The sequence below is a fragment of the Podarcis raffonei genome, chromosome 1 (genome assembly GCF_027172205.1).
Source record: "Podarcis raffonei isolate rPodRaf1 chromosome 1, rPodRaf1.pri, whole genome shotgun sequence".
In the NCBI taxonomy this organism is placed as follows: Eukaryota; Metazoa; Chordata; class Lepidosauria; order Squamata; family Lacertidae; genus Podarcis; species Podarcis raffonei.
The window spans coordinates 6098326-6123778 of record NC_070602.1 but is presented as its reverse complement, the minus strand read 5'-3'; the positions used below and the strand labels follow the sequence as shown (position 1 = coordinate 6123778).

General features: G+C 44.5%; 1 protein-coding gene across 2 annotated transcripts; it reads left to right on the top strand.

Annotated features, from left to right (window-relative positions):
* The first annotated feature begins 8163 nt into the window (after positions 1 to 8163).
* ACTR10 (actin related protein 10) lies at positions 8164 to 24011 on the top strand. Of its 2 annotated transcripts, XM_053391719.1 has the most exons (13): positions 8166 to 8361; positions 9782 to 9854; positions 10671 to 10753; positions 12231 to 12339; positions 13885 to 13992; positions 15396 to 15463; positions 16263 to 16342; positions 18940 to 18975; positions 20196 to 20275; positions 20375 to 20448; positions 21475 to 21556; positions 21934 to 22135; positions 23467 to 24011. In XM_053391719.1, exons 1-13 carry the CDS (start codon positions 8285 to 8287, stop codon positions 23646 to 23648), a joined length of 1254 nt encoding a protein of 417 aa, XP_053247694.1. In that variant the 5' UTR covers positions 8166 to 8284; the 3' UTR covers positions 23649 to 24011. The 2 variants fall into 2 exon arrangements, with proteins under 2 accessions (XP_053247617.1, XP_053247694.1); XM_053391642.1 differs by having other exon boundaries at positions 8164 to 8361; positions 20196 to 20448.
* The last annotated feature ends 1442 nt before the right edge of the window (positions 24012 to 25453 follow it).

Here is a 25453-nt window from a genome sequence, read left to right as displayed (position 1 = left end):
GCTCAAAATAAATAGTTAAAACAAAAGTAAAACGAAATAATAACTCCCCCCGCACACACACATTTAAAAGGCTGTAGAAGAAGGGCCTCAGATGATGATCACAAGGTCTGGGTCAGTTTATATGGGGAGAGTTGGTCCTTGAGGTATTGCAGCCCTGAGCCATTTAAGTGTGCAGAATATATGCAATTACTTTCTTTTACTGTTTAGAAGTTTCCATTACACTGTAATGAATGTAAGTTACATCGGTTACATAAATAGTTATGTAATCTGCATCACTTAACTTTAGGTAGGGGATGGCAATACATATAACACAGTATTTGATGGAAACCAAACTGCAGCAGGAAAACGGCGCTGATTGTGATGAATGCAGGTCAGAACAGAAATTGCTGCCTCCTTACAGTGAGCTACAAGGGACACGGGTGGCGCTGTGGGTTAAACCACAGAGCCTAGGGCTTGCCGATCAGGTCAGCGGTTCGAATCCCCGTGACGGGGTGAGCTCCCGTTGCTCAGTCCCTGCTCCTGCCAACCTAGCAGTTCAAAAGCACATCAAAGTGCAAGTAGATAAATAGGTACCGCTCTGGTGGGAAGGTAAATGGCGTTTCCGTGCGCTGCTCTGGTTCGCCAGAAGCGGCTTAGTCATGCTGGCCACATGACCCGGAAGCTGTACGCCGGCTCCCTCGGCCAATAAAGCGAGATGAGCGCCACAACCCCAGAGTCGGCCACGACTGGACCTCATGGTCAAGGGTCCCTTTACCTTTACCTTACAGTGAGCTACAGCCCTCACTCAACTCCTCAACTTGTGTTTCCCTTCCCCTTCCATCCATAACAATACGCATATAATTTTCCTTTAGCTCACCTGGATTTTCTCTCTTAATGATTTCCACAAGAACATCACAAGCGGCAAAGCAGAACCTGCAAGCCAGTTTATACCTGCTCTGCCCAGGCCACCCCCTTGTGGCACGGCAGGTGGGTGTTCTTGAGATTTCCATTTTTGTTTGACCCCAAAAGAACAGAGTCCAGCTCCGCTCCTGATCTCTCCAGCGCTGATGGAAGTAGAAAATATTTTACTTGGTGTGAATCAAGTCAGCAGTTACAACCTGGGAGGCAGAACTGCTGAGTAAAAAGAAATACCCAGATATTCTCGCTGAACTAGCCAAGGTCACACGAGGAAGTTGCAATTCTGGGAAGGAAGCCCGGAAGAGAAATACCCTTACGCATTCCAGGGCTAACCAGGGTCAGAGAGTCTGTTAAGAGTGTACATAAATCAATGGAGCAAATAAGTGCCCGGAAGTAAAGAGAATAAATCTTGGGGGTAGAGGGAACCCACTGAAAAAGTCACACCGCACGGTAGCGTCTCAACTTAAATTTAAACCACCATCTGTCGGTTCCCTGCAGTACTGAGCTATTTCCTTCCTCTCCCTGTCCTACATAGCGAGTTGCAAAATTAGACAAGCACAGCAAAGAAAGAAATAAGGAAGGGGAAGGGAGGGAGAAGGGAAACCGACCGAAGGAGATGTTCTCAAGGGCACCTCAAGAGGCCAGCCTATTAATTAATGCTAATGGAAACAATATCAGACTGTGCCTAAGGAGAGCCCTGCCGTGGGATGAGATCAAAAGTGGTCCATCTTGTTCAGCATCTCCTTTACCGCAGCAGGGCAGACAGAGCCCTCTCGAAAAGCTCACAAGGGGGAAACGAGTGCAATATTTCTCACGCATTGTTTCCCAGCGACTACTACATTTACCGTATTTTTCGCTCTATAAGATGCACCAGACCATAAGACGCACCCAGTTTTCGGAGGAGGAAAACAAGAAAAAAAATACAGTGGTGCCCCGCAAGACGAATGCCTCGCAAGACGAAAAACCCGCTAGACGAAAGGGTTTTCCGTTTTGGAGGTGCTTCGCAAAACGAATTTCCTATGGGCTTGCTTCGCAAGACGAAAATGTCTTGCGAGTTCCTGCGGGGTTTTTTTTCCTTCCCCCCCCCCTTTTTCCCAAGCCGCTAAGCCGCTTAACAGCTGATCGCTAAGCCGCTTATCAGCTGATCCGTTAAGCCGCTTATCAGCTGATCCGCTAAGCCGCTTAACAGCTGATCCGCTAAGCCGCTTATCAGCTGATCCGCTAAGCCTGCTAACCCGCTAATAGCGCTAATCCGCTAATGGGCTTGCTTCGCAAGACGAAAAAACCGCAAGACGAAGAGACTTGCGGAATGGATTCTTTTCGTCTTGTGTGGCACCACTGTATTCTGAATCCCAGAAGCCAGAACAGCAACAGGGATCTGGCTTCTGGGATAGCCTCTTGCTGTTCTGGCTAATGGGATAGCCGTGCACAACCTCTCCCCTGGCCAGGGAGATGAAGGCTCCCCCAGGCGCCGTGCTCTCTTTAAAGAGCGTGTGGAGCATGTGTGCAGCTCTTGGGGGCTTTTCCCCGAGGAGCGAGAAGGGCAGCCCTTCTCCCTCCTCGGGGAAAAGCCCCCAAGAGCCGCACACACGCTCCACACGGCTCTTTAAAGGGAGCGATGAGCAGAGCCTCCCACCTGCATTCGCTCCATAAGACGTACACACATTTCCCCTTACTTTTTTGGAGGGGGAAAGTGCGTCTTATAGAGCAAAAAAATACGGTATTTCCTCTACTTGATACTGAAGCTTATATGTAGGATGCACATGGCCAAAATGGCAAGTAGTAACCACCAATTGCCTTTTCTTCCCTGCATTTGTCAAATCCCCTGGAGAGAGCAAATTGCCTAGTTTAACTATGTGCTGTGTGAAAATGCACAGGGAGTCCGTAACTTATGCAGGCATTACGTTCAAGGGATCGTGCCGAAAGCCATATAGTCAAAACACCTGGCGGTCAGTGGCAGGTGGTTGCCGAAGTCATCCCCCCCCCCCCCGTTCCATCTGCCTTGAAAGTATTCAAAGCTAAAGTAATTGCAACATTGGCATATGTTTTTCCATTATGGGGGACCGCAGTAAATTTGATGCCCTTGGAGGTAATTCAAAATCAATTTCTAAGACGACTGCTAAAACTTCCTCAGTGCGTTAGTAACGCAGCTATTCGCTTAGAATTAAAAACTACATCTTTAGAAAATACTCTTTGGAGGCGCAGCATTTGCTACTGGTTGTCCTTAAGGCATAGGCTCCCGAATCTGTATCTGATCCAATGCCTCTGGAGAGATGATTTTCCCGTCCTAGGGGCAAAAGAGATCCATTCTAAAATAGTGACCTATGGATTGTCTCCATCAGAATTATTGGAATTGGACCTAGCCACAGCAAAAAAAAACCCTCACTCAAAAACTCGAGGAGATTGACCTGCAACAAAACATCATTTTGGGTAGTGGCACTTGCTCACTATTAAATCTTGGCATAGTGTCCTCACAGCAGATACCATCTTATCTGACTTCTTTGTCTGTAGCGGCCCACAGATATGCCTTTATTAAGGCAAGATTTAATGCCTTTCCTTCCAATGTCTTGAATAATAGATTTTCCAATGGGCAGATCTCAGCGGTGTGCGTATGTGATAACAGATCTATTGAATCTTTACAACATATACTATTCTGTTGTTCACTACATTCAGTTTCTCGGATCAGATTTTTGTCCCCTTTATTATTGGAAATCTCAGGTGACTCCTTGGAAACACAGCTAATACATTTATTGCAAGATTCTGATCCGAGTAGGTCCCTTTCTGTTGCCAGATTTCTGATAACAGTATTAGCATATAAGAGGAAAAATGGATTACTCTATGACTATTGATTTTGCTTAAATAATATTGATATATATTGATAATTTGATACCTTAAGCGCTATATTGTTCTTATTTAATGGAATTTAGAAATATACGGTTTGAGATGTACTTGATTTAAATGTATTTTAATTTATTAATTTTATCTTGTTATATTTGTTTTGCTGTATGATGTATTGAATATGGGCCTATGGCCGTAATAAACTATCTATCTATCTATCTATCTATCTATCTATCAATCATCTATCTATCTATCTATCTATCATTCCCCCCCCCCCCGGATCCCCACCTGTATTCTGCCCCCTTTAATTTTTTTAAAAAATGTTTTTGCCAAGTGTGTAAATGAGTGTTAAGTCTCAAGTTTACTGTGCTTCGTTTTGACCACCTTGAATCTTCCACTATTCAGCTTTATTGGATAAGTCCCATGAAGTGCCATTGTACAAATTTTGCCTTATTTTTATTGATTATAGTTTAATAATTATTTATTGTAATTGTTAAGTATAAACTATTTAATTATTATTTGCTGATATTTAATCTTACTGTTTACTATTATATTCTAATGGATGACTGAATATTGCTTTGTTTTATACAAGTTGTTTCTTTTAAAGTTATGTTTTTATTCTGACTTTTCTGTTTTGGATCAGATTATTAGGTGTGTGATCTTTGCTGTCTATTTTGTTGTTTCTTCAGCTTGTAAACCGCCTTGCGTATAGTAATATAGAAAGCCAGTGTACAAATTAAAAGTGAAATGGGGGGAAAATGAAAAATGAAATTTTGTATCTGCCCATCCTTCCATTGGAAAGAGAGTCTAATAATCCCCAGAGTTTCTTCAATAACCTCCAGCCGTATTCTTAATTCTCTTCTTCCTTATCCCAACCTATTCTTCAAATACTCGATCTGCCAAGCACAATTTCTCAAAATTTTCAGTTTTCCTCATGGTACATAACCATTCAGTTTGACCTCAACCCACAAGAACACACTCTTCCATTGTCTCTCCAGACAGACGGATGCCAGCAACATAATTATTCAAGGTGGTTAAAACAAAACAGGAATGCAAGGAGTTCCAAAATGATATCTCTAAACTGCATGAATAGACAGTAAAATAGCAAAGGCAATTCATTATAAGCAAGTGCAAAGGGGTGCACATCAGGGCAAAAAATCCTAATTTCACATACATACTCCTGAGGTCTGAACTGGAGGTGAACTGACCAGGAACAAGAACTTGGGGTTGTAGTGGACAGCCCAATGGCGATGCAGACCCAGAAGTTAGCAGCTGTGAAAAAGGCAAATTCAATCGTTAGGGATCATTAGGAAAATGATTGAAAATAAAATTTCCAATATCGTAATGCCATTGTACAAAGGAAATATCTTTAGAGCTAGAAAATAGTAAGAAAAGGGCAACCAAGATGGTGATGATTGTTATGTACTGAGTTGAATAGGATCCAAAAGGCAGCAGTCTGATTGGTCCTAGAACAATAGGATTCAGAATGCAGCAGTCTGATTGGTCCTAAAACAATAGGCTCCAGAATGCAGCAGTCTGATTGGTCCTAAAACAATAGGCTCCAGAATGCAGCAGTCTGATTGGTCCACAGGAGCCACCTAATCCAGCTCCAAGTGGAAGTGAATCCGCAACCTGATTGGCCTACAGGAGAATCCCAGAATTAGCCAATCACCTGGGGCCCATTGTTTAAATAATGTATATAAAGCAGACATTCTGGGGGAACTTCCATTCCTCCTCACCACTATGAGCTGAATAAAGAGCATGAAATCCACTCTCAACTCCAAGTATACTTCAATAATGATGATGATGATTAATTGAATTTATAAACCACCCTATACCCGGAGGTCTCAAGACGGTTCACAGAACAAAAGATGACTAAAGGGATGCAACAACTGCCCTATGAGGAAAACTTACATCATTTGGGACTTTTTGGTTTAGAGCATAGGTAGGCAAACTAAGGCCCGGGGGCTGGATCCGGCCCAATCGCCTTCTAAATCTGCCTGCAGACGGTCCGGGAATCAGCATGTTTTTACATGAGTAGAATGTGTCCTTTTATTTAAAACACATCTCTGGGTTCTTTGTGGGGCATAGGAATTCGTTCATTCCCCCCCCAAAAAAAAAGATATATAGTCTGGGCCCCCCACACAAGGTCTGGGGGACAGTGGACTGGCCCCCTGCTGAAAAAGCTTGCTGACTCCTGGTTTAGAGAAAAGGCAAGAAAGAAGAGACATGACAGAGGTATATAAAATAATGTGTTTTTCTGGGAGTGGACGAGATGTTTTTCTCCCTCTCTCCAATACTAGAACTTAAGAGATAATTCGATGACGCTTACCGTATTTTTCGCTCTATAACACGCACCCGACCATAACACGCACGTAGTTTTTAGAGGAGGAAAATCTGTAGGCATGCCACCCGTAGGCATTCCCTCCATAACACGCACAGACATTTCCCCTTACTTTCTAGGAGGAAAAAAGTGAGTGTTATGGTGCAAAAAATACGGTAATTAAGGGAGATCATGCCTAGTTGTCCTGTAAGCAACTTTTTCCTTTTTAAAAGTGTGTGTGTGTGTGTGTGTGTGTGTGTGTGTAAAGAAGGGGCGGGAAGTCTGGGGTTCAACGCAAAAGATGCAGGACTTGACAAAGGATTTATGAAGTTTGTTTAGTCGTTTAGTCGTGTCCGACTCTTCATCACCCCCTGGACCAGAGCACGCCAGGCACTCCTGTCTTCCACTGCCTCCAGCAATTTGGTCAAACTCATGGTGCGCAAGCTTTTATATAGACTTTTGAAATTGCCTCCCCTGTAGCTCAAGACCACCCCCCAAAACACCATACATACATCACAGAAAGAGATGGTCCCCAGCAGAAATTTGAGTGTGTTGCTTCTCTCCTGTCTGCCAGGATACCTGAAAATGCCTTATCTGATTGCCTTTTCTGGGTAGCCTAATTATTCCTTTGAAATGGTAAATACCATAGATTCCGGCGTATTAGGCGACTGGGCGTATTAGTTGTTGTTGTTGTTGTTGTTGTTTAGTCGTTTAGTCGTGTCCGACTCTTCGTGACCCCCTGGACCAGAGCACGCCAGGCACCTCTGTCCTCCACTGCCTCCTGCAGTTTGGTCAAACTCATGCTGGTAGCTTCGAGAACACTGTCCAACCATCTCGTCCTCTGTCGTCCCCTTCTCCTTGTGCCCTCCATCTTTCCCAACATCAGGGTCTTCTCCAGGGAGTCTTCTCTTCTCATGAGGTGGCCAAAGTACTGGAGCCTCAGCTTCACAATCTGTCCTTCCAGTGAGCACTCAGGGCCGATTTCCTTCAGAATGGATAGATTTGATCTTCTTGCAGTCCATGGGACTCTCAAGAGTCTCCTCCAGCACCATAATTCAAAAGCATCAATTCTTTGGCGATCAGCCTTCTTTAAGGTCCAGCTCTCACTTCCATACATCGCTACTGGGGAAACCATAGCTTTTACTATACGGACCTTTGTTGGCAAGGTGATGTCTCTCCTTTTTAAGATGCTCTCTAGGTTTGCCATCGCCTTTCTCCCAAGGAGCAGGCGTCTTTTAATTTCGTGCTGCTGTCACCATCTGCAGTGATCATGGAGCCCAAGAAAGTAAAATCTCTCGCTGCCTCCATTTCTTCCCCTTCTATTTGCCAGGAGGTGATGGGACCAGTGGCCATGATCTTCGTTTTTTTGATGTTGAGCCTCAGACCATATTTTGCGCTCTCCTCTTTCACCCTCATTAAAAGGTTCTTTAATTCCTCCTCACTTTCTGCCATCAAGGTTGTGTCATCTGCATATCTGAGGTTGTTGATATTTCTTCCGGCAATCTTAATTCCAGCTTGGGATTCATCCAGCCCAGCCTTTCGCATGATGAATTCTGCATATAAGTTAAATAAGCAGGGAGACAATATACAGCCTTGCCGTACTCCTTTCCCAATTTTGAACCAATCAGTTGTAATTAGCATCCCTAAAAACACGTCAGGGAATGGTTAGCTTGTTATTCTTTTGCAGTTTCAATCATTTATCATCAAAAGTATATTTCATGACCACTCTTCATCCTTGTGTGAATGCACCACCAGCCTTGACACCCAAGTGGGAGATTTCCTATCGAGCATCCCAACGACACCCGGAAATGTGGCTTCCACTTCGTTAGACTGCGCCCCCTTTACTCTCCCCTTTCCGCCGCCAGCCTCAACTCTTCGCCCAGCGACGGCGGTGGGGTGTCTTCCGCATTGCCTGCCGAACCTAAGGGCGGCGAGGAGAAACGAGGGGCGCTTGTGACTCTTCAGACGAGCAACAACAACTCTGTGGAGTTAAGGAGAAGACGTGCGGAAAGAAACGAGGGCGTTATAAATAACCCCCGGGATCAGGCGGCATGTTGGGCAGCCTGAAACGCGCCTGCTGAGGCGAAAGGCCCCCGCCCCGCCAGCCATTCAGCTCAGCGCGCCACCCGGTGAAGAAAGCCCCCTCCTCTTTTCCCATACTGGCATTTATTGGGGTTTTGCCTCCTCTTCTTCCTCCTCGTCGTCGTCCCGAGAGCAGCCGCCGCGATGCCGCTTTACGAGGGCCTCGGGAGCGGCGGCGAGAAGACCGCGGTGGTGATCGACCTGGGCGCGGCCTTCACCAAGTGAGAGGCGTCCCTCGATTTATCCCCCCCCGCCTCCTTCTTCCTCTGGGCGTCGCCGACCCTCCCCGCCCCCCTCTCGCTTATTTGTTGTTGTTGTTGTTGTTATTGCCCTCTCCGCCCCCTCTCGTTAATAATAATAACAACACAGTGGTACCTCGGGTTACAGACGCTTCAGGTTACAGACTCCTCTAAACCAGAAATAGTACCTTGGGTTAAGAACTTTGCTTCAGGATGAGAACAGAAATCGTGCTCCGGCGGCACGGCAGCAGCAGGAGGCCCCATTAGCTAAAGTGGTGCTTCAGGTTAAGAACAGTTTCAGGTTAAGTACGGACCTCCAGAACGAATTAAGTACTTAACCCGAAATACCACTGTATTGGGGAATGGAGAACATATGTCATATTTAAAGCCCTTTAAAGCCCTAAACGGCCTCGGCCCAGTACAGTGGTACCTCGGGTTACAGACGCTTCAGGTTACAGACTCCGCTAACCCAGAAATAGTACCTCAGGTTAAGAACTTTGCTTCAGGATGAGAACAGAAATCGTGCTCCGACGGCGCAGCGTCAGTGGGAGGCCCCATTAGCTAAAGTGGTGCTTCAGGTTAAGAACGGACCTCCGGAATGAATTAAATACTTCACCCAAGGTATCACTGTAATAATAATAATATTTTCTACCGCCCTTGATCCATAGATCTCAGGGCAGATCACAGCATAAAAATACAAGATATAAACACAAAACTACGTGATGTGTTGACGTCTCTCCTTTTGCAAGATGATGTCATATTTTTGCCTTTCACTCCTATTTACTCCCAGGAGGGATGTCGCAGACCTGGAAATTTGGTTTTGGTTTGGTTTTGGTTTATTTCTAGGCCTCTTTTCATTCAAATGAATCAAAAAGGGCACTAAGTAAAGGAGGGGGGTTATTGGGCTGTTGCTTTTATTTGGATTATGTATTTTGTGGTTTTATATTTTGATTTTATTCTGTGAACCACCCTGAGACCTCCGGGTATAAGGTGGTATATTAATACCTGTTATTATTATTAGCAGTAGTAGTAGTATCATCCTGAGATGATATGTATTTTGTGGTTTTATATTTTTGATTCTATTCTGTGAAACCTCCAGGTATAGGGCGGTATATAAATTCAATTATTATTATTAAAAAACAGCAACAAATAAATTGATGCATGCTCGCATGCTCGCTCTCCAAAACGCCATAATGTGATTTTACGAACTTCTATCACGCTGCCTCTCACTCGCCTTTTCTCCAAAATTAAAAAAACCCCAGTGCTGCTGCCTTTACTAAAGACACTGTGGGTTGCTGGCTAAAAACATTTTCTTCTGTTGCCAATCCAGACAAAGTTCTTTGGAATAGGTTGGAATATTTATAGAAATACACACATTTACTATTCAATCTTAAAATTCCAGGTGTGGCTTTGCAGGCGAAACAGGGCCAAGATGTGTTATCCCTAGCGAAATAAAGAAACCTGGAATTTCAAAGGTAGGCCCCCTTTTTTTTGTTTAAACGGCTGACTTTTGCTGTATATTAAAAGCTTATTGAATGCAAATCCATTTAAGGTATTTTATCTGTGGTAACTTCTATAACGCTAACGTTAATTTTTCTTTAGTATTATTGTTATTGTGTCCTGAGAAGATTATAATCTGAAGTTCAACGCTGGGAAGGAAATGGAGGAAAGACAGGGAAGCAAGATTTAGTTGTTTTGGTTGCTTGAGTTCAGGAACGAAAACATCCCGCCATCATCCATCTACAATAAATAAAACATAAAAAATGGCTGGGCCTTATTTTTGAAATAAGTTGAAATAAGTCCTGTGTTCGACAGATTTATCAGATGTAATACCTTCTCTATCAATATCTGTATAATTACTGGGACAAGTGATGCTGCATTTCTGTGTAAGTTGCTGAGACCTCCTCATAGGATAGGATGACAAGTCATGTGCCCTTAAACTGGTGTAGCCATAAATACAAGGGGTTGAAGGATGTGCTTAAGCTCTCTGGGGTCTTGCGAATAATCTTCCTAGCTAAACACCAGTTGTCAGGTGGCAGTAGTGACATTGGATGGCATCTTACCCTAAGCAAGGCGGACTGGACTAGGAGATGAGAGAGAGACTGAGGAGGAGGCACTTTGTTAGCTAGACCAGTATTGGGCTGCCTGCATAGGGGTCTTGCACAGGAAAAAGTTCACTAGGTTCCCACTAGATTACAACTATTGAGAAAGAAACCTGTTCTTATTTTTGAAGCCAAATCAGTGTGCGTGATGACGATGTTAAAACTGTTTCAAATGGACTTCTTTCACAGCCTGTCAAAGTTGTTCAATACAACATCAATACAGAGGAGTTATATTCGTACCTGAAGGAGTTCATCCACATGCTATACTTCAGGTAGGATATGCCGCTGTAATGACTTTTCCTCTAACAAGTGATTGACTAGGAAATGGATTGCTTAGGTATCCTGTTGCAATACAGTACCATAATGGTTGTATCAAGCATTATAAAGTCTACATCCGCATTTGAATTGTACATAATTTGGTGTTGCGTCTGTGAAGAGGATCCCAGAATTGGGAGGTGGCTGCTCTTAGTGTTGAGCTCAGATTGTCTGTGTAAAACAGGTAAGAGGCACCTCAAAGACCATTCTGACCTTCAGGACTCTTTGAATCATACGTAGCCTAAGACACAGGAATTCTGTGCTTTGGCTTGTACGTTAAACTAAGCCAGGATGGGCTGGAACCTTGTATCAGGAATTGGAAACTGGATAATATTGGACCCACCCGTCCCCTGCAAGCCAGTCACCTGCCAAGTCACCTGATATCACAACGACAGTGTTTCTAGAAGAAAAATGTCCATCTGCAATGCAACTTGAACCCAAAATGTGTCTGAAGACAAAATAACAGACTCCTGCAGGCAGCAAACCACCTCGACAGCACTAGGGAGTTTCCCACTAGAAACTCCATAGTGCAGCTAATCTAAATCTGGCTCACTCAAGAGTCGATCAGTCAGCAAGCCCTGCTAGTAAACTAGCTTTCAGGAGTTCATTTGGAAGTCCTGATTGTTCCTTCGTGGCAAAATCTGTGCATTACTGCATATGATATAAGGTGTGGGGCAGGTGGGCATGATTTGGGTAGGGGCGACTGCCTCGCAAGCCATATTGGGACCAGTACTGGGTCTTATTCGGCCCACAAGCCAAAGTTTCTCCGCCCATGCCTTACAAAGAGCTTAATTCCAAAAGGGGCTTGAGTCAGTTTTGACTAACATTCCATTTGGAAGAAAATTATTACTGGTTAGGGCCTTTTTTAAATGCAAACACGATTTTCAAGGCTTGCTAACAATGACATAGGCCCAAAATTTATACAAGATTTTTTACTTTGTATTGGTAGGACTCACGGAAACATCTACAGGTCAAAATTGGTTTTTTTGTCAAAATTGACTTAAGCCCCTTTTGGAATTAAGCTCTTCATATACAATGAGGAAAATGTTCTGTCTCAGAAAGGTCATAGCAACTTTAAAGAGCAACAAAATCTGTTTTCCTGCCTGTAAGTAAGGGAAGACTGGGTCTCCTTCCTCATATTTTTCTGTGCCAAGAGGCAGTGTTCCAACATGTGGCTCTGCCCATTCTCCCATTCCAGTCCCATCCATACAACATTATTTCTGGCTCCTGTTGTTTTCTTAATTAGCTGTGCAGTCCTGTCTGCAATGAAGTAAGTCCCACTGTGTTTGAAGGGATTGAATCCCATACAATGGATTGCAGCTTATGTTGAGTGACTGTGGAAATCACCAAAGTCTTGACAGGGGGTGATTTATTTTACAAGAAGAGGTTCCAGCTGTTGATTCTGCTTTCTGGTCTCATCCATTCACTTTTCAGGCACTTGCTGGTAAACCCCCGAGACCGCCGTGTTGTGATTGTGGAGTCTGTACTGTGCCCTTCCCATTTCAGAGAGACGCTTACAAGGGTTTTGTTCAAATACTTTGAGGTAATACATTCCAGACGTCTGCTGCAGCTGCCTGTCTACTTGTCTAGGTTTCTTGGCTTGTTTGTGGGGAAAGCAGCTGCTGAGCTCACCTGGGCTTTTCAGTAGCTGCTGTATTAACCGTTGAATAATGGCCAAAGCCTGGGTCTTGGTTCAGTTCCACGGCAGCACCTGCAAAGCAATCCCCTTAAAAATGGAGTTTAGCAGGATGGCCAGGTGCTGGACACCTGCCTTTGCAGTTCCAACATGAACCTGCTGGGTGGTGCAGCCTAGAACCCTGTATCTGCCCCAGTGGTCCTTATGGAGCATCCTCACTCGCAAAGTTTTCCATACTGACCTGAATAGGCAGGGCAGACAGGTATTCGCAGAGCTAGTCAAAGGCAAGAGGAAGCTCTAGTGAGCAACGGGGAGATTTGTGTGTACATCAGAGCCCATGCACCTGCAGAGGAGTGCTGAATTATTATGATTGTTTATAAATATAAAAGCATCTACGTAATTAAAAGACACAATTTCACCGAAACATTAAAATGAATATCCATAGTTAAAATATGCAGCAAGCCCATTGAAACAGCACGGTGGTTAAAACAGGATCTTCAGATCAAGAGAGCAGGAGAATGCTTGTCTAAACAGCTGTGTCTTCCAAGAGCCGGCGGAATGCCAATACCGATGAGGGCCACTCATATTTCGGCAGGGAGGGCATTCCACAACACTGGCGCCACCAGTCCAAAAGGCCAGCTTATCACAAGGGCAGCTTTCTCCAATCTGGTGTCCTGGGCGCCCCAGGCTACAAACACTCTTAAGGTCCCATCTGCACTATATGCCCAACCCAGTGTCCTACCACTGTAAACATGTTGGCCGCTTCCCCCAGAGAATCCTGGGAGCTGTAGTTTTCTATGGGTGCAGTTCCCATAGTGATTTAACAATCACTCTTCCCAGGGAATTCTGGGAATTGTAGCTCTGTGTGGGACCTGGGGGTCTCTTAACAACTCCCAGCTCCCATAGAAAACTACAGCTCCCAGGATTCTTTGGGGGAAACCATGGCTTTCTAAAGTGGTGCTGCTTTAAATGTATCATGCAGATGGGACTTAGCTCTCTCTTTCAAATACATCTAAAGGGAAGAGCAGTAGCCTGTCTCGCTGCATGATGGTTATTTGAATATGAGAGCTCAAGATGGTAAAATATGGTACTATAGTCATACCTCAGGTTACACACGATTTCAGGTTGTGCACTATGCCAAACCCGGAAGTACCGGAACTGGTTACTTCTGGTTTTGGTGCTTGCACATGCGCAGAAGCACCAAATCGCAACCCGTGCGTGCGCACACGCGGCGCGGCAGGTTACGAACACTGTAGTTTGCAAACGTGCTTCCCACACGGATCACGTTCGCAACCCGCGCATCCACTGTATAGAAATTTCTAGAGTTTTATAAGCCCATATCCTTTTGAACCTTAGCTACCAGTTGCCTCAGAAAAGCAGGTAATTGATGCTTCCAGACCTTCTAAATTCTCTTGCAATGTGTTCAGCCTGCCACCTCTGTGTTCCTTCCAGGTTCCTTCGGTGCTCTTTGCCCCAGGCCACCTGATGTCTCTCCTGACCCTTGGAATCAATTCTGCTATGGTCTTGGATTGTGGCTATACAGAAAGCATGGTGCTCCCTGTATCTTTTTTTTTACCCTCCGGTGTGACTACTTAAGGAGGAAAACATTAATCAAGACATTTAACTCACACAGTCAACCTCCTGAACGGGAGGCCTGTTTGTCTCATGTCTGTCTTTGCCAAACTTTCGGAAGACCCTTGATTCTTACCCATGCTGGCCTTATGAGGTCACACCTGCTTCTGCAACATGCTTTCATCACAATTCCATTCCTTTCTGTCTCACATTCTCCCTCTTTCCATATCGTGAATACAAAAAGATAGTCGAAACAAAATAAAAAAATTCCTTCCAGTAGCACCTTAGAGACCAACTAAGTTTGTTATTGGAATGAGCTTTCGTGTGCATGCACACTTCTTCAGATACACTGAAACAGAAGTCACCAGACACTTATATATAGGAAGAGGGTGGGGAGGGGTATTACTCAGAAGGGTGGTGGGAGTGGCTGATAGGTGTGGTAAACCTGTTGACGACTGTTAACGACTGCAGTTGGGCTTACATTAAAAAGCAATGTGTGAGATGGCTAAAAATAGGAGAACATTCTATACAAGATCTCAAAGTAACTGTCTTATTACAAAAGAATTTCAGAAATAGACTGGAAAGAGAAGTTGCTGAATTGCAACTAATTACCAAACTTAAAACCATGGAGAGACCTGGTCTGAATAGAGACATTGGATTCTTATCTCATTATACATGATAAAGCCATCTCGGCCATCTCACCCCTTGCTTTTTCCTGTAAGACCACGAAAGCTCATACCAATAACAAACTTAGCTGGTCTCTAAGGTGCTACTGGAAGGAATTTTTTTATTTTGTTTCGACTACGGCAGACTAACACGGCTACCTAAAGGTAAAGGTACCCCTGCCCATATGGGCCAGTCTTGACAGACTCTAGGGTTGTGCGCCCATCTCACTTAAGAGGCCGGGGGCCAGCGCTGTCCGAAGACACTTCCGGGTCACGTGGCCAGCGTGACAAAGCTGCATCTGGCGAGCCAGCGCAGCACACGGAACGCCGTTTACCTTCCCGCTGGTAAGCGGTCCCTATTTATCTACTTGCACCCGAAGGTGCTTTCGAACTGCTAGGTTGGCAGGCGCTGGGACTGAGCGACGGGAGCGCACCCCGCCGCGGGGATTCGAACACGGCTACCTACCTGTAACTAAAACAAAAAGATAGTGTGTCACTGGACTGCATCCAGCCCTCCAAAAGACATTTCTCAAGCTTTTGGAGAGCTCAGGGCTGCGGTATTTGGAGCCAAACAATATAAGTTTGTCTTCTTGCCTCTTTGGCCCATTTGACTTGTCATTTGATTGAATGGAGAAGGAAGCAGCTGTTAGAAAGATGGTGCTTGTGTGGTTCTTGCACCTGGTATATCCTAAATACTATTCATGAAACATCCTTAGCTGCTTGCAGATCTATGAAGGAATTCCAGTTCTGAACTGCTGGGGGGCGCTACCATTGGGAGGAAAAGCCATTCACAAGTAAGTTGACAGCAAATATTTTTGCAAAGTTGGATGGGACCTTGTGGGTCATCTAGTCCAACCCCCTGCAATGCAGGAATCTGAACTAAAGCATCCATGACAGATAGTCAGCCAACCTCTGCTTAAAAACCTCCAAAGAAAGTCCACAACCTTCCATTCCACTGCCAAGCAGCTCTTACTGTCAGAAAGTTCTGCCTGATGTTTAGTCTCCTTTCTTGTAATTTGAATCCACTGGAACAGGAGAAAACAAGCTTTCTCCATCTTCCACGTGACGTCCCTTTAGATATTTGTAGGTGGCTCTCATATCTCCTCTCAGTCTCCTCTTGCCCAACTCCTCCTTCCGTTCTTCATAAGGCTTGGTTTCCAGACCCTTTAGCATTTTGGTTGCCCTCCTCTGCACTCATTCCAGCTTGTCAATATCCTTCTTAAATTGTGGCGCCCAGAACTGAACACTGTATTCCAGGTGTGGTCTGACCAAGGCAGAACAGAGCAGTACTATTCCTTCCCTTGATCTGGACGCTAGACTTCTGTTGATGCAGCCTAGAATAGCATTAGCTTTTTTTTGCTGCTCATAAGGAGAAAGATTTTCCACCAGTCCTCCAAGCATGACATCTGAAACGTGTCAGCATCCTCCAGTTGCCTTGCAGGCCTTTGTGGAATAGTTAACACTGGCTGGCGGTGAGCCACTGTCCGTCTCATAAATACTAGGAGCAGAAAGTTGGAAATGGCTTGTTGTGCGTATGTATCGTGTTGCCTGAATGCTATTTTTTGCTAAATCACTTTTTTTGCAATCCTTTAGAGAACTGGAGTACCAGCTGCTGGAGCAAAGCACTGTGGATACAGGAACCACCAAAGGACAGAGCCTTCCCTCGGTGATGGGTAACTATTATTACAATTAATGAGAGGCGGGTGTTGCATATTGGAACTGTTCAGAGGAGAATGAGCTAAATCCCCTCTCCTCCCATTCGATTTTTTAAAAATATAGTTTTTATTAAATTTTCTGTTTTACAATTTCAGATAAACATTTTACATACTTGAAATATCAATGACTTCCCGTCTCTTTCCATGGTTCAGATTGCATATCTTATATCCCTGCATATTTTACAAAAACCATACCAATTTTCCATTATTACGTCCATCAAAAATTATTTACACTGTTGAATTAATCTTAATGCTGCCAGCGTTTTCATCTGTACACAATTATTTTCCATATATACAGTAAACGTTTTCCAATCTTCTTTAAACGTGTGTTCTTCTTGTTCTCTTATTCTACAGGTGAAACTCAAAAAATTAGAATATCATGGAAAAGTTCATTTATTTCAGTAATTCAGCTTAAAAGGTGAGACTAATATATGAGATAGACTCATGACATGCAAAGTGAGATATGTCAAGCCTTTATTTGTTATAATTGTGATGATCATGGCGTACAGCAGATGAAAACCCCAAATTAACTATCTCAGAGAATTAGAATATTAATTGAAATCAGCAAAACCAGGATTGCAAATAGAGCAATATTGGACCTCTGAGAAGTAGAAGCATATCTTGCTTTGCATGTCATGAGTCCATCTCGTATATTAGTTTCACCTTTTAAGTTGAATTACTGAAATAAATGAACTTTTCCACAATATTCTAATTTTTTGAGTTTCCCCTGTATATGTTAAGTCTGCAATCTGTGCATATTCCATCAGCTTAAATTGCCATTCTTCTTTAGTTGGGACCTTGCTCATTTTCCACCTCCCATCTGATTATTGTTACTAAAAGAAAAGTAGAAAGTAAACCCTTTCAAGGGAAACAAAATTTTTTTTCCTTCCAGTAGCACCTTAAAGACCAACTAAGTTAGTTCTTGGTATGAGCTTTCGTGTGCATGCACACTTCTTCAGATACACTGAAACAGAAGTTGCCAGATCCTTCTATATAGTGAGAAGGTGGGGAGGGGTATTACTCAGAAGGGTGGTGGGAATGGGTGATTGGCAGATAGCTGTGATGAGCCTGTTGACGACTCTTAACGACTGCAATAGGTCTTACAGGAAAAAGCAAGGGGTGAGAAGGTGAAAAATGGCTTTGTCATGTATAATGAGATAAGAATCCAATGTCTTTGTTCAGACCAGGTCTCTCCATGGTTTTAAGTTTGGTAATGAGTTGCAATTCAGCAGCTTCTCTTTCCAGTCTATTTCTGAAATTCCTTTGTAGTAAAACAGCTACTTTGAGATCTTGTATAGAATGTCCTGGGAATGTTGTTTTGACTATGGCAGACCAACACGGCTACCTTTCTGTAACCCTTTCAAGGGAGTGTCAGTTCATGAATTCTTACTGCCCCTAAGAAGCAGTGATCCACATGCATTACTGAATCTGTTGGTTTCCAACCATGAGCATGTTGGTTGAAAACATAAGAGCCCATCTGCTGGATCAGACCAAAGGCTTATCTTTTTAATAATTGGATTATTCTGAAGGACTCTTCTGCTCATTTGTACTACAGTGGTGCCTCGCAAGACGAAATTAATTCGTTCCGCAAGTTTTTTCTTCTTGCGAGTTTTTCGTCTTGCGAAGCACAGTTTCCCATAGGAATGCATTGAAAATCAATCAATGTGTTCCTATGGAAACCGCCTTCAGACCAGATCCGGGGACAGTCTGTCCCCCGACCTCTTCTGAAGGCTGGGGGGGGGGACGACGACAAGGGCTTTTCTTCCCACCGTCAGCCTTCAGAAGGCTGTTCTGAAGGCTGGTGGTGGGAAGAAAAGCCCTTCTCCCCACCTCCCACCCCGCAAGCTCCGGGGACAGGAGGGCTTTCCTCCCGACCGCCAGCATTTTAAAAGCCCCCAGGACAGCGGAGACTTCTCCGCTGTCCCAGGGCGATCTTAAAATGCTGGCGGGCGGCAGCGAAGCCTTCGCTGCCGACCCCCAGCATTTTAAAAGCCCCCGGGACAGCGGAGGTCTTCTGAAGGCAGGCGGTGGGCGAAAGTCTTTGCTCCCCCCCGCCTGCCTTCAAAAGCCGTCCGGGATAGCGGAGAAACGCGCTACACTTCTCCGCTATCCCGGGAAGGCAGGCGGGGGGGAGCAAAGACTTTTGCCCCCCACCGGCCTTCAGAAGAGGTCCAGGACCTCTTCTGAAGGCCAGCGGTGGGCGAAAGTCTTTGCTCCCGACGGCCAGCATTTTAAAAGCGGTCCGGGATAGCTATCCCCACCGCCAGCATTTAAAAGAGGTCCCCGGAGATTTCCCTATGGGCTTTCTTCTTGCGAAGCAAGCCCATAGGGAAATTCGTCTTGCGGAACGACTCAAAAACGGAAAACTCTTTCGTCTTGCGAGTTTTTCGTTTTGCGAGGCGTTCGTCTTGCGAGGCACCACTGTAAATTCTAAGTGCATTCTGTCTTTGGGTGCTTACAGTTCTGTTGATGCTGTTTGAGCAAAACCTATTTTATCTGTAAGCCACCTTGAGGGGGGGTATAATAATAATAATCATCATCATCCTGTATTTTAGGTTCTGTTCCAGAAGACATTGTAGAAGACATCAAAGGTAAAATGACTGCCTTTATACAAACCTTAGCTTTCCTTTCATCCAGAAATTGCCATCTTTAGAGCTATAAAATGTATTGAGAAAGGTTGGGACTTATTCCCAGGAAAGGGAGCGCAGATTCGTAAACTTCGCAAGGCAATTTCCACCTTCCATTTCGGTAGAGGGAGCAAACCATTCCTAAAATGGATTGCCTTGATTTTAATAGATTGCCTCATTCTTGCTGGTATAATCTTAATATTTACAACGAGATAAAGGTTTCATTTTTGGAATAATAATTTTTCAGAGTAGTATTTACAGTTATATCAAAAATTACTGATTTGGTTATACTATTAGAAATGCATAGACAAATAATCATGATTATTATTGTGAGGTTTAATAAGTTAACTGTATTTGGACAACTTTTCTGCTGTACTTTATTGGAAGGAGAAAAGTAATCATTTCCTTAATAACCATTTAAATAATTTATTTAACTAAAGCAATAACATTATAGCATATGCATCCATGTTTGTTAACTGATGTGGTTAAATAATTAAAACAAAAAACACCTTAACTGAGTTTTAGCACACATGAAAAACTTAAAACAAATCCTTATTTTCTGATGAATAGCCTTTGGACTATAATGTAACTCAAATAGAAAACTATCTTTAGAAAGATTTTTCCTCCAAAAGCATTTTATTTTAAAAATCCAATTTAAATTTTTAAAAATCCAATTTAAATTTTAAAAAATCCCATGCTCAAACCGGCCTACTCCGATGAGTAACCTGACCGCTGAATTCTGCGCTAGCTGAAGTTTCTGAACAGTCTTCAGAGGCAGCCCCACATATAAATGCATTGCAGTAATCCAGCCTAGAGGATACAAAGCATAGACAACAGAAGTTCAGCTATCCCTTTCCAGATAGGAGTGCAGCTGGGCCACCCGTCAAAGCTGATGGAAGGCACATTGCAACAGTGAGGCCACCTGGGCCTCAAGCGACATGCTAATAGCAGGCAACCTCCCATCCGTGCGCCCATTAAAAGGACTGTATAGACCAGCGGATCTCAACCTGTGGGTCCCCAGATGTTTGTTGGACTACAACTCCCATCATCCCTAGCTAGCAAGGCCAGAGCTCAGGAATGATGGGAGTTGTAGTCCAACAACTGGGGAACCACAGGTTGAGAGCCACTGGTATAGACTGTTAGGCTGAGAACAGTTCTGAAACCATTTCTGCTCGTCTCCAAAGTTCGCACCTGTTTCGTGAGCGACCTCCAGCGGGGGCTGAAAATCCAGGCGGCGAAATTCAACATCGACGGCAGCGCTGAGGTATGTGATGAAGGAGCTGGGTTTCCCCATTCAATAAGAATGAACTTGATTGCCTTCTCTTTCGCTTTTTGCCTTCTGACAGCCTCTCTTGTATTGCAGCGCCCCACTCCACCTCCAGACGTGGACTATCCGTTGGACGGAGAGAAGATTTTGCACGTGAATGGAGCAATTAGGTTAGATAAAAAATGATTTTTTTCTTCTTGATTTCCTCCTCTAAAAACTAGGTGCGCCTTATGGTCCGGTGCGCCTTATGGAGTGAAAAATACGGTAGTTTTATCCTGTGTTCTAGTAGTACGAGAGAGAGATAGAAAAACGCTGCTCTCTTTTGACTTGCTGTGCAAACGTGGCGGCCGCTATCCAAAACATTGTCATCCCTGTGGAAGATACAAGATCTACCCACCGTGGAAGAATGGCAGGTGCAAGTGATCGACTACATGGAGATGGCTGAAATGACTGGCAGAATCCGGGACCAGGGAGAAGAATTGATGGAACAGGACTGGAAAAAGTTTAAGGACTATTTACAAAAATATTGCAAAATGTTTGAGTGTTAACATGATGTGGGAAGTGAAGGTAACAGGGCATGTGGGATTTGGTTAAATGTGAATGAAAAGTAAATTTTCAAAAAGGAGAAGGGGGTTATGAACAGAATAAAATTATGTCTTAGTATATAAGATGAGGAATGGGCTAAGATAATGAAAACTTGGGACATAATAATTAGAAAAACATAATTTGTAAGCATGGTTTGAAGATGGGTTTGAATTTGCTGAATCAGATGAATAAAGAGGAACACAAAAAAGGGAGATGTGAGGAGGTCAGGACAGAGGGATAAGGAATTTTGTAACTGTTTAAAGTGGATTTTTCTTTTTTCTATTTTTTTTTGTGTTATATATTTTTGTTTTTTTATTTTTCTGTGGGTTTTAATTAATGGAATGATCTATGTGAAATGATGAACTCTTTGTTTTGTAAAACTTTAATAAACATTTATTTAAAAAAAAAAATTGTCTTCCCTGACGGCTCAGCCGGCAGCCTTGTAAACCCACATAGCCAAACAGAAGGAGCAACAAACTTTGCCCCGTGGGGGTGTCCTAATGTCAATTTTGTCCCTTTGGTTTTTCATCTGGGAGGAGTTGGGCGGCGTCTTCTGATCCCTTATTCTAAGCCTGGATTACTCAAAGCCTCCGTTTGCTTCTTTCCAACAGGGATTCTGTCGTCGAAATACTCTTTGAGCAGGACAACGAAGAAAAATCAGTGGCTACTTTGATCCTGGATTCACTGGTTGAGGTACTGTGGTTGGCAATTTGCTTCTCCTGCTTTCTCCCACTCCGCCAGGGATGAATCTCCCACCCCCACCATACAGAGCGCACTCACCCTGCAAACTAGCTGACCCTTCTGTCCAGGAGCAGAAGATAAGCTTCCTTAGCAAAGCTACAGCGAACCTCATGGCAGCCACACAGTATCAGTCATGTTGTCTGCCAATCCTCTGTTTGATCTGCTCCACTCCCTGCCATCTGCTGCCCCCTTTCCCTCCCCCCCCCCGCCCCAGATCACTATATCGCTACACACACAGGGACATTGTGGTGAACCTGCAAGCTGCACACCAGCCCTTGTTGAGCCCGTGGCCCGAGTGAATCATTTTCTCTCCTCCCTTTCTCTGCCAGTGCCCGATAGACACCAGGAAGCAGCTGGCTGAGAACTTGCTGGTGATTGGCGGCACCGCCATGTTGCCAGGATTCCTGCACAGATTAATGGCAGAGATCAGGCACCTGGTGGAGAAGCCCAAGTATAAGGAGACGCTGGCATCCAAGACCTTCCGAGTGCACACGCCACCAGCCAAGCCCAACTGCGTGGCCTGGTTAGGAGGTAAGTCTGAGACACCTGCGAGTTAACGTTGGGATTCTTTGAGGGGCTCACAACTCGAGAACGGGGCCTTCTCTGCAGTGGCTCCCCGTCTGTGGGATGCTCTCCCCAGGGAAGTCTGCCTGGCGCCTTCATTATACACCTTTAGGCGCCAGGCAAAAACGTTCCTTTTTAACCAGGCTTTTGGTTGACCTGATCGACATCCTGTACCCTTTTAAAATACGGCTCTGTTTTTTGGGGGGAGGGCATTATTGGATTTAGGATATCTTGTTCCACCTTAAGAACAGATGTGTGGATTGTTGTATGTCACATGTCTGGTTACACTCCAGCACAGCTTGCTGGGAACTTCCGTTTGGTGTATAGCTATTGCTTGGACATGAAGGGGAGAAGACATGTTTTTCCTTTTGTCGTGATGTACGCTGAATAAACAGCTTGTAAATATGCTCACGCAGCCGTCTCCTGCCACTTCTGTTGTGCAGTGTTATTTACTCTGCTGAGTGTGGGTGCTCCAGCTTCTGAAGGCTTCTGAAGCTGTGGGTCGCAGTTTCATGCTGATCTAAGGACTGGAGATCCGCCCAGCTTACCGGTCGGTGATGTGGGGCCAGCTGGGGGCTGGCAAATTGCCCCTGGCTGCATCCCAACAATTGGGTTATTGTTTTTACTTTGATTTTATACATTGTGATCTTTTACGTTGTGTGTACGTTTCTGAGCACAATTCAAAGTGCTGGTGCTGACCTTTAACTGCCTCAGTCCAGTATACCTGAAGGAGTGTCTCCACCCTCATCGTTCTGCCCGGACACTGAGGTCCAGCGCCGAGGGCCTTCTGGCGGTTCCCTCACTACGAGAAGCCAAGTTACAGGGAACCAGGCAGAGGGCCTTCTCGGTAGTGGCACCCGCCCTGTGGAACGCCCTCCCACCAGATGTCAAAGAGAAAAATAACTACCAGACTTTTAGAAGACATCTGAAAGCAGCCCTGTTTAGGGAAGCTTTTAATGTTTAATAGGTTATTGTATTTTAGTGTTCTGTTGAAAGCCGCCCAGAGTGGCTTGGGAAACCCAGCCAGATGGGTGGGGTATAAATAATAAATTATTATTATTATTATTATTATTATTATTATTATTTGAGACCCCTGAGACCACCGGGTTTAGGGCGGTATATAAATTCAATTAATAATAATAATAATAAATTAATAATAACAATAACAACTCCAGCCCTGAGTCCATACCAAGATCGTTCCAGAGGTGCTGCATTGCCCAAGTTCAAATGAAGCCCAATGAAACAAACACTTCTTGTCCCAAGACTCTCTAATTCCTGCTTTCTGTTCCGTGTTACAGGAGCAATCTTTGGAGCCCTCCAAGACATCCTGGGCAGTCGTTCTGTGTCGAAAGAATACTACAACCAGACAGGCCGCATCCCTGACTGGTGCTGCCTCAATAATCCTCCATTGGAAATGATGTTTGATGTTGGGAAAACGCCCCCGCCCCTGATGAAAAGGGCCTTTTCCACAGAGAAGTAGGAGTCTGGCTGAGACACGGGTCTTGTTTGCATTGCGGCACTTCCTCCCTCCCTCCCTCCCTTCTCCTGAGGTTGGACTGTGATGGAGCTGGAAGCACACATTCAAGCAAGCCAGCAAGGGTCCAATTCTGGAGCAGTAGACAAGCTATCAGCCACTTCCACTTCCCCAACTTAAGATGATACCCCAATGATAATGTTTATTTATATGTACAGTACTACAAGGGCCTTGGCTTTCAACCTTTGCTGTTATTTAAAGCATTCTAAAACTTGTCAGAACCTGAAACCACACTTCCAGTGTTCTCGGCCAAACTCAATGTAACGTTTTATTTCACAGTAGTTCATTAAAATGTGTAATTTATCAGTATTTGTGCGTGTGTGTTTTCTCCACCCATCCTCCTAGAGTAAGCTTTTGTGCAGCTGACTCTTGTTTCCCAAAGCTTTGTTGTTGTTGTTTAGTTGTTTAGTCGTGCCCGACTCTTCGTGACCCCCTGGACCAGAGCACACCAGGCACTCCTGTCTTCCACTGCCTCCCGCAGTTTGGTCAAACTCATGCTGGTAGCTTCGAGAACACTGTCCAACCATCTCGTCCTCTGTCGTCCCCTTCTCCTTGTACCCTCCATCTTTCCCAGCATCAGGGTCGTTTCCAGGGAGTCTTCTCTTCTCATGAGGTGGCCAAAGTCTTGGAGCCTCAGCTTCACGGCCTGTCCTTCCAGTGAGCACTCAGGGCTGATTTACTTAAGAATGGATAGGTTGGATCTTCTTGCAGTCCATGGGACTCTCCAGAGTCTCCTCCAGCACCAGAATTCAAAAGCATCAATTCTTCGGCGATCAGCCTTCTTTATGGTCCAGCTCTCACTTCCATACATCACTACTGGGAAAACCATAGCTTTAACTATACGGACCTTTGTTGGCAAGGTGATGTCTCTACTTTTTAAGATGCTGTCTAGGTTCATCATTGCTTTTCTCCCAAGAAGCAGGCGTCCCAAAGCTTACACCATAATAAACTGGTTAAAGATGCTACAAGACTTCGCTTTTCCTGCACAGATTAACACTTCTACCCCTCTGGAAGTTTCCCCCCTTTTTGAGTCTTTTTCATGTTCTCAGGCCTACTTTGCCAAAGGCTTGAAGTGAAATCTTACACCTCTGTATCGGATGAAATGGCCTTGAGTCCTCAAAAGCTTACACCGCAGTACATTTGTTAGTCATTAAGGTACCAGAAAACACTCTCTTTATATCAAACTGTACTGTCTTTTTCACTTGCTCACTACCAAAGTCCCTCGTAGTGATCTCTGCCTGCTGACAGTCGCCTCAGAGTTACCTGAGGTGGGATCTTTTGGATTGAGGCAACCATTGTTGTATTAACAATAATAATAAGCCACTCAGGGCGGCTAACAACAAATTTAAAACACTTTAAAACACTTTATAATTATAAAAGCAGCATAAAATACAGTATAAAAACATGAATAACAATAAAAATAAAAAATCAGATAATCCCCAGAGCTCGCTGGCTGAATTGGTCCTGCTTGGGCCAGCGAGGAGGCTGGGGAGAATTAGCTGTGGGGTCTCACAGCGGGTGATCTTCATAAAAGGGGAGGGGGAGGGAAGAGAAGGGAAATAAAAGATCAGGCTGGATTCAAATTGAAGGCCAGGCGGAATAGCTCTGTCTTACAGGCCCTGTGGAAGGAGATCAAGTCGTGCAGGGCCCTAGTCTCATGCGACAGAGCATTCCACCAGGTCGGAGCCATCACTGAGAAGGCCCTGGCCCTGGTGGAGGATAGTCTGACTTAGGGCCCTTGTAACCATCCT

What these genes read in the sequence shown, in the direction of transcription:
- ACTR10 (XM_053391642.1), top strand. Translation starts at nt 8,285, where the DNA reads ATGCCGCTTTACGAGGGCCTCGGGAGCGGCGGCGAGAAGACCGCGGTG. An exon ending in AGAAACCTGGAATTTCAAAG is followed by an intron (nt 9,855 to 10,670) that starts GTAGGCCCCCTT and finishes CTTCTTTCACAG; the next exon opens with CCTGTCAAAGTTGTTCAATA. An exon ending in CAGAAAGCATGGTGCTCCCT is followed by an intron (nt 13,993 to 15,395) that starts GTATCTTTTTTT and finishes AGCTGCTTGCAG; the next exon opens with ATCTATGAAGGAATTCCAGT.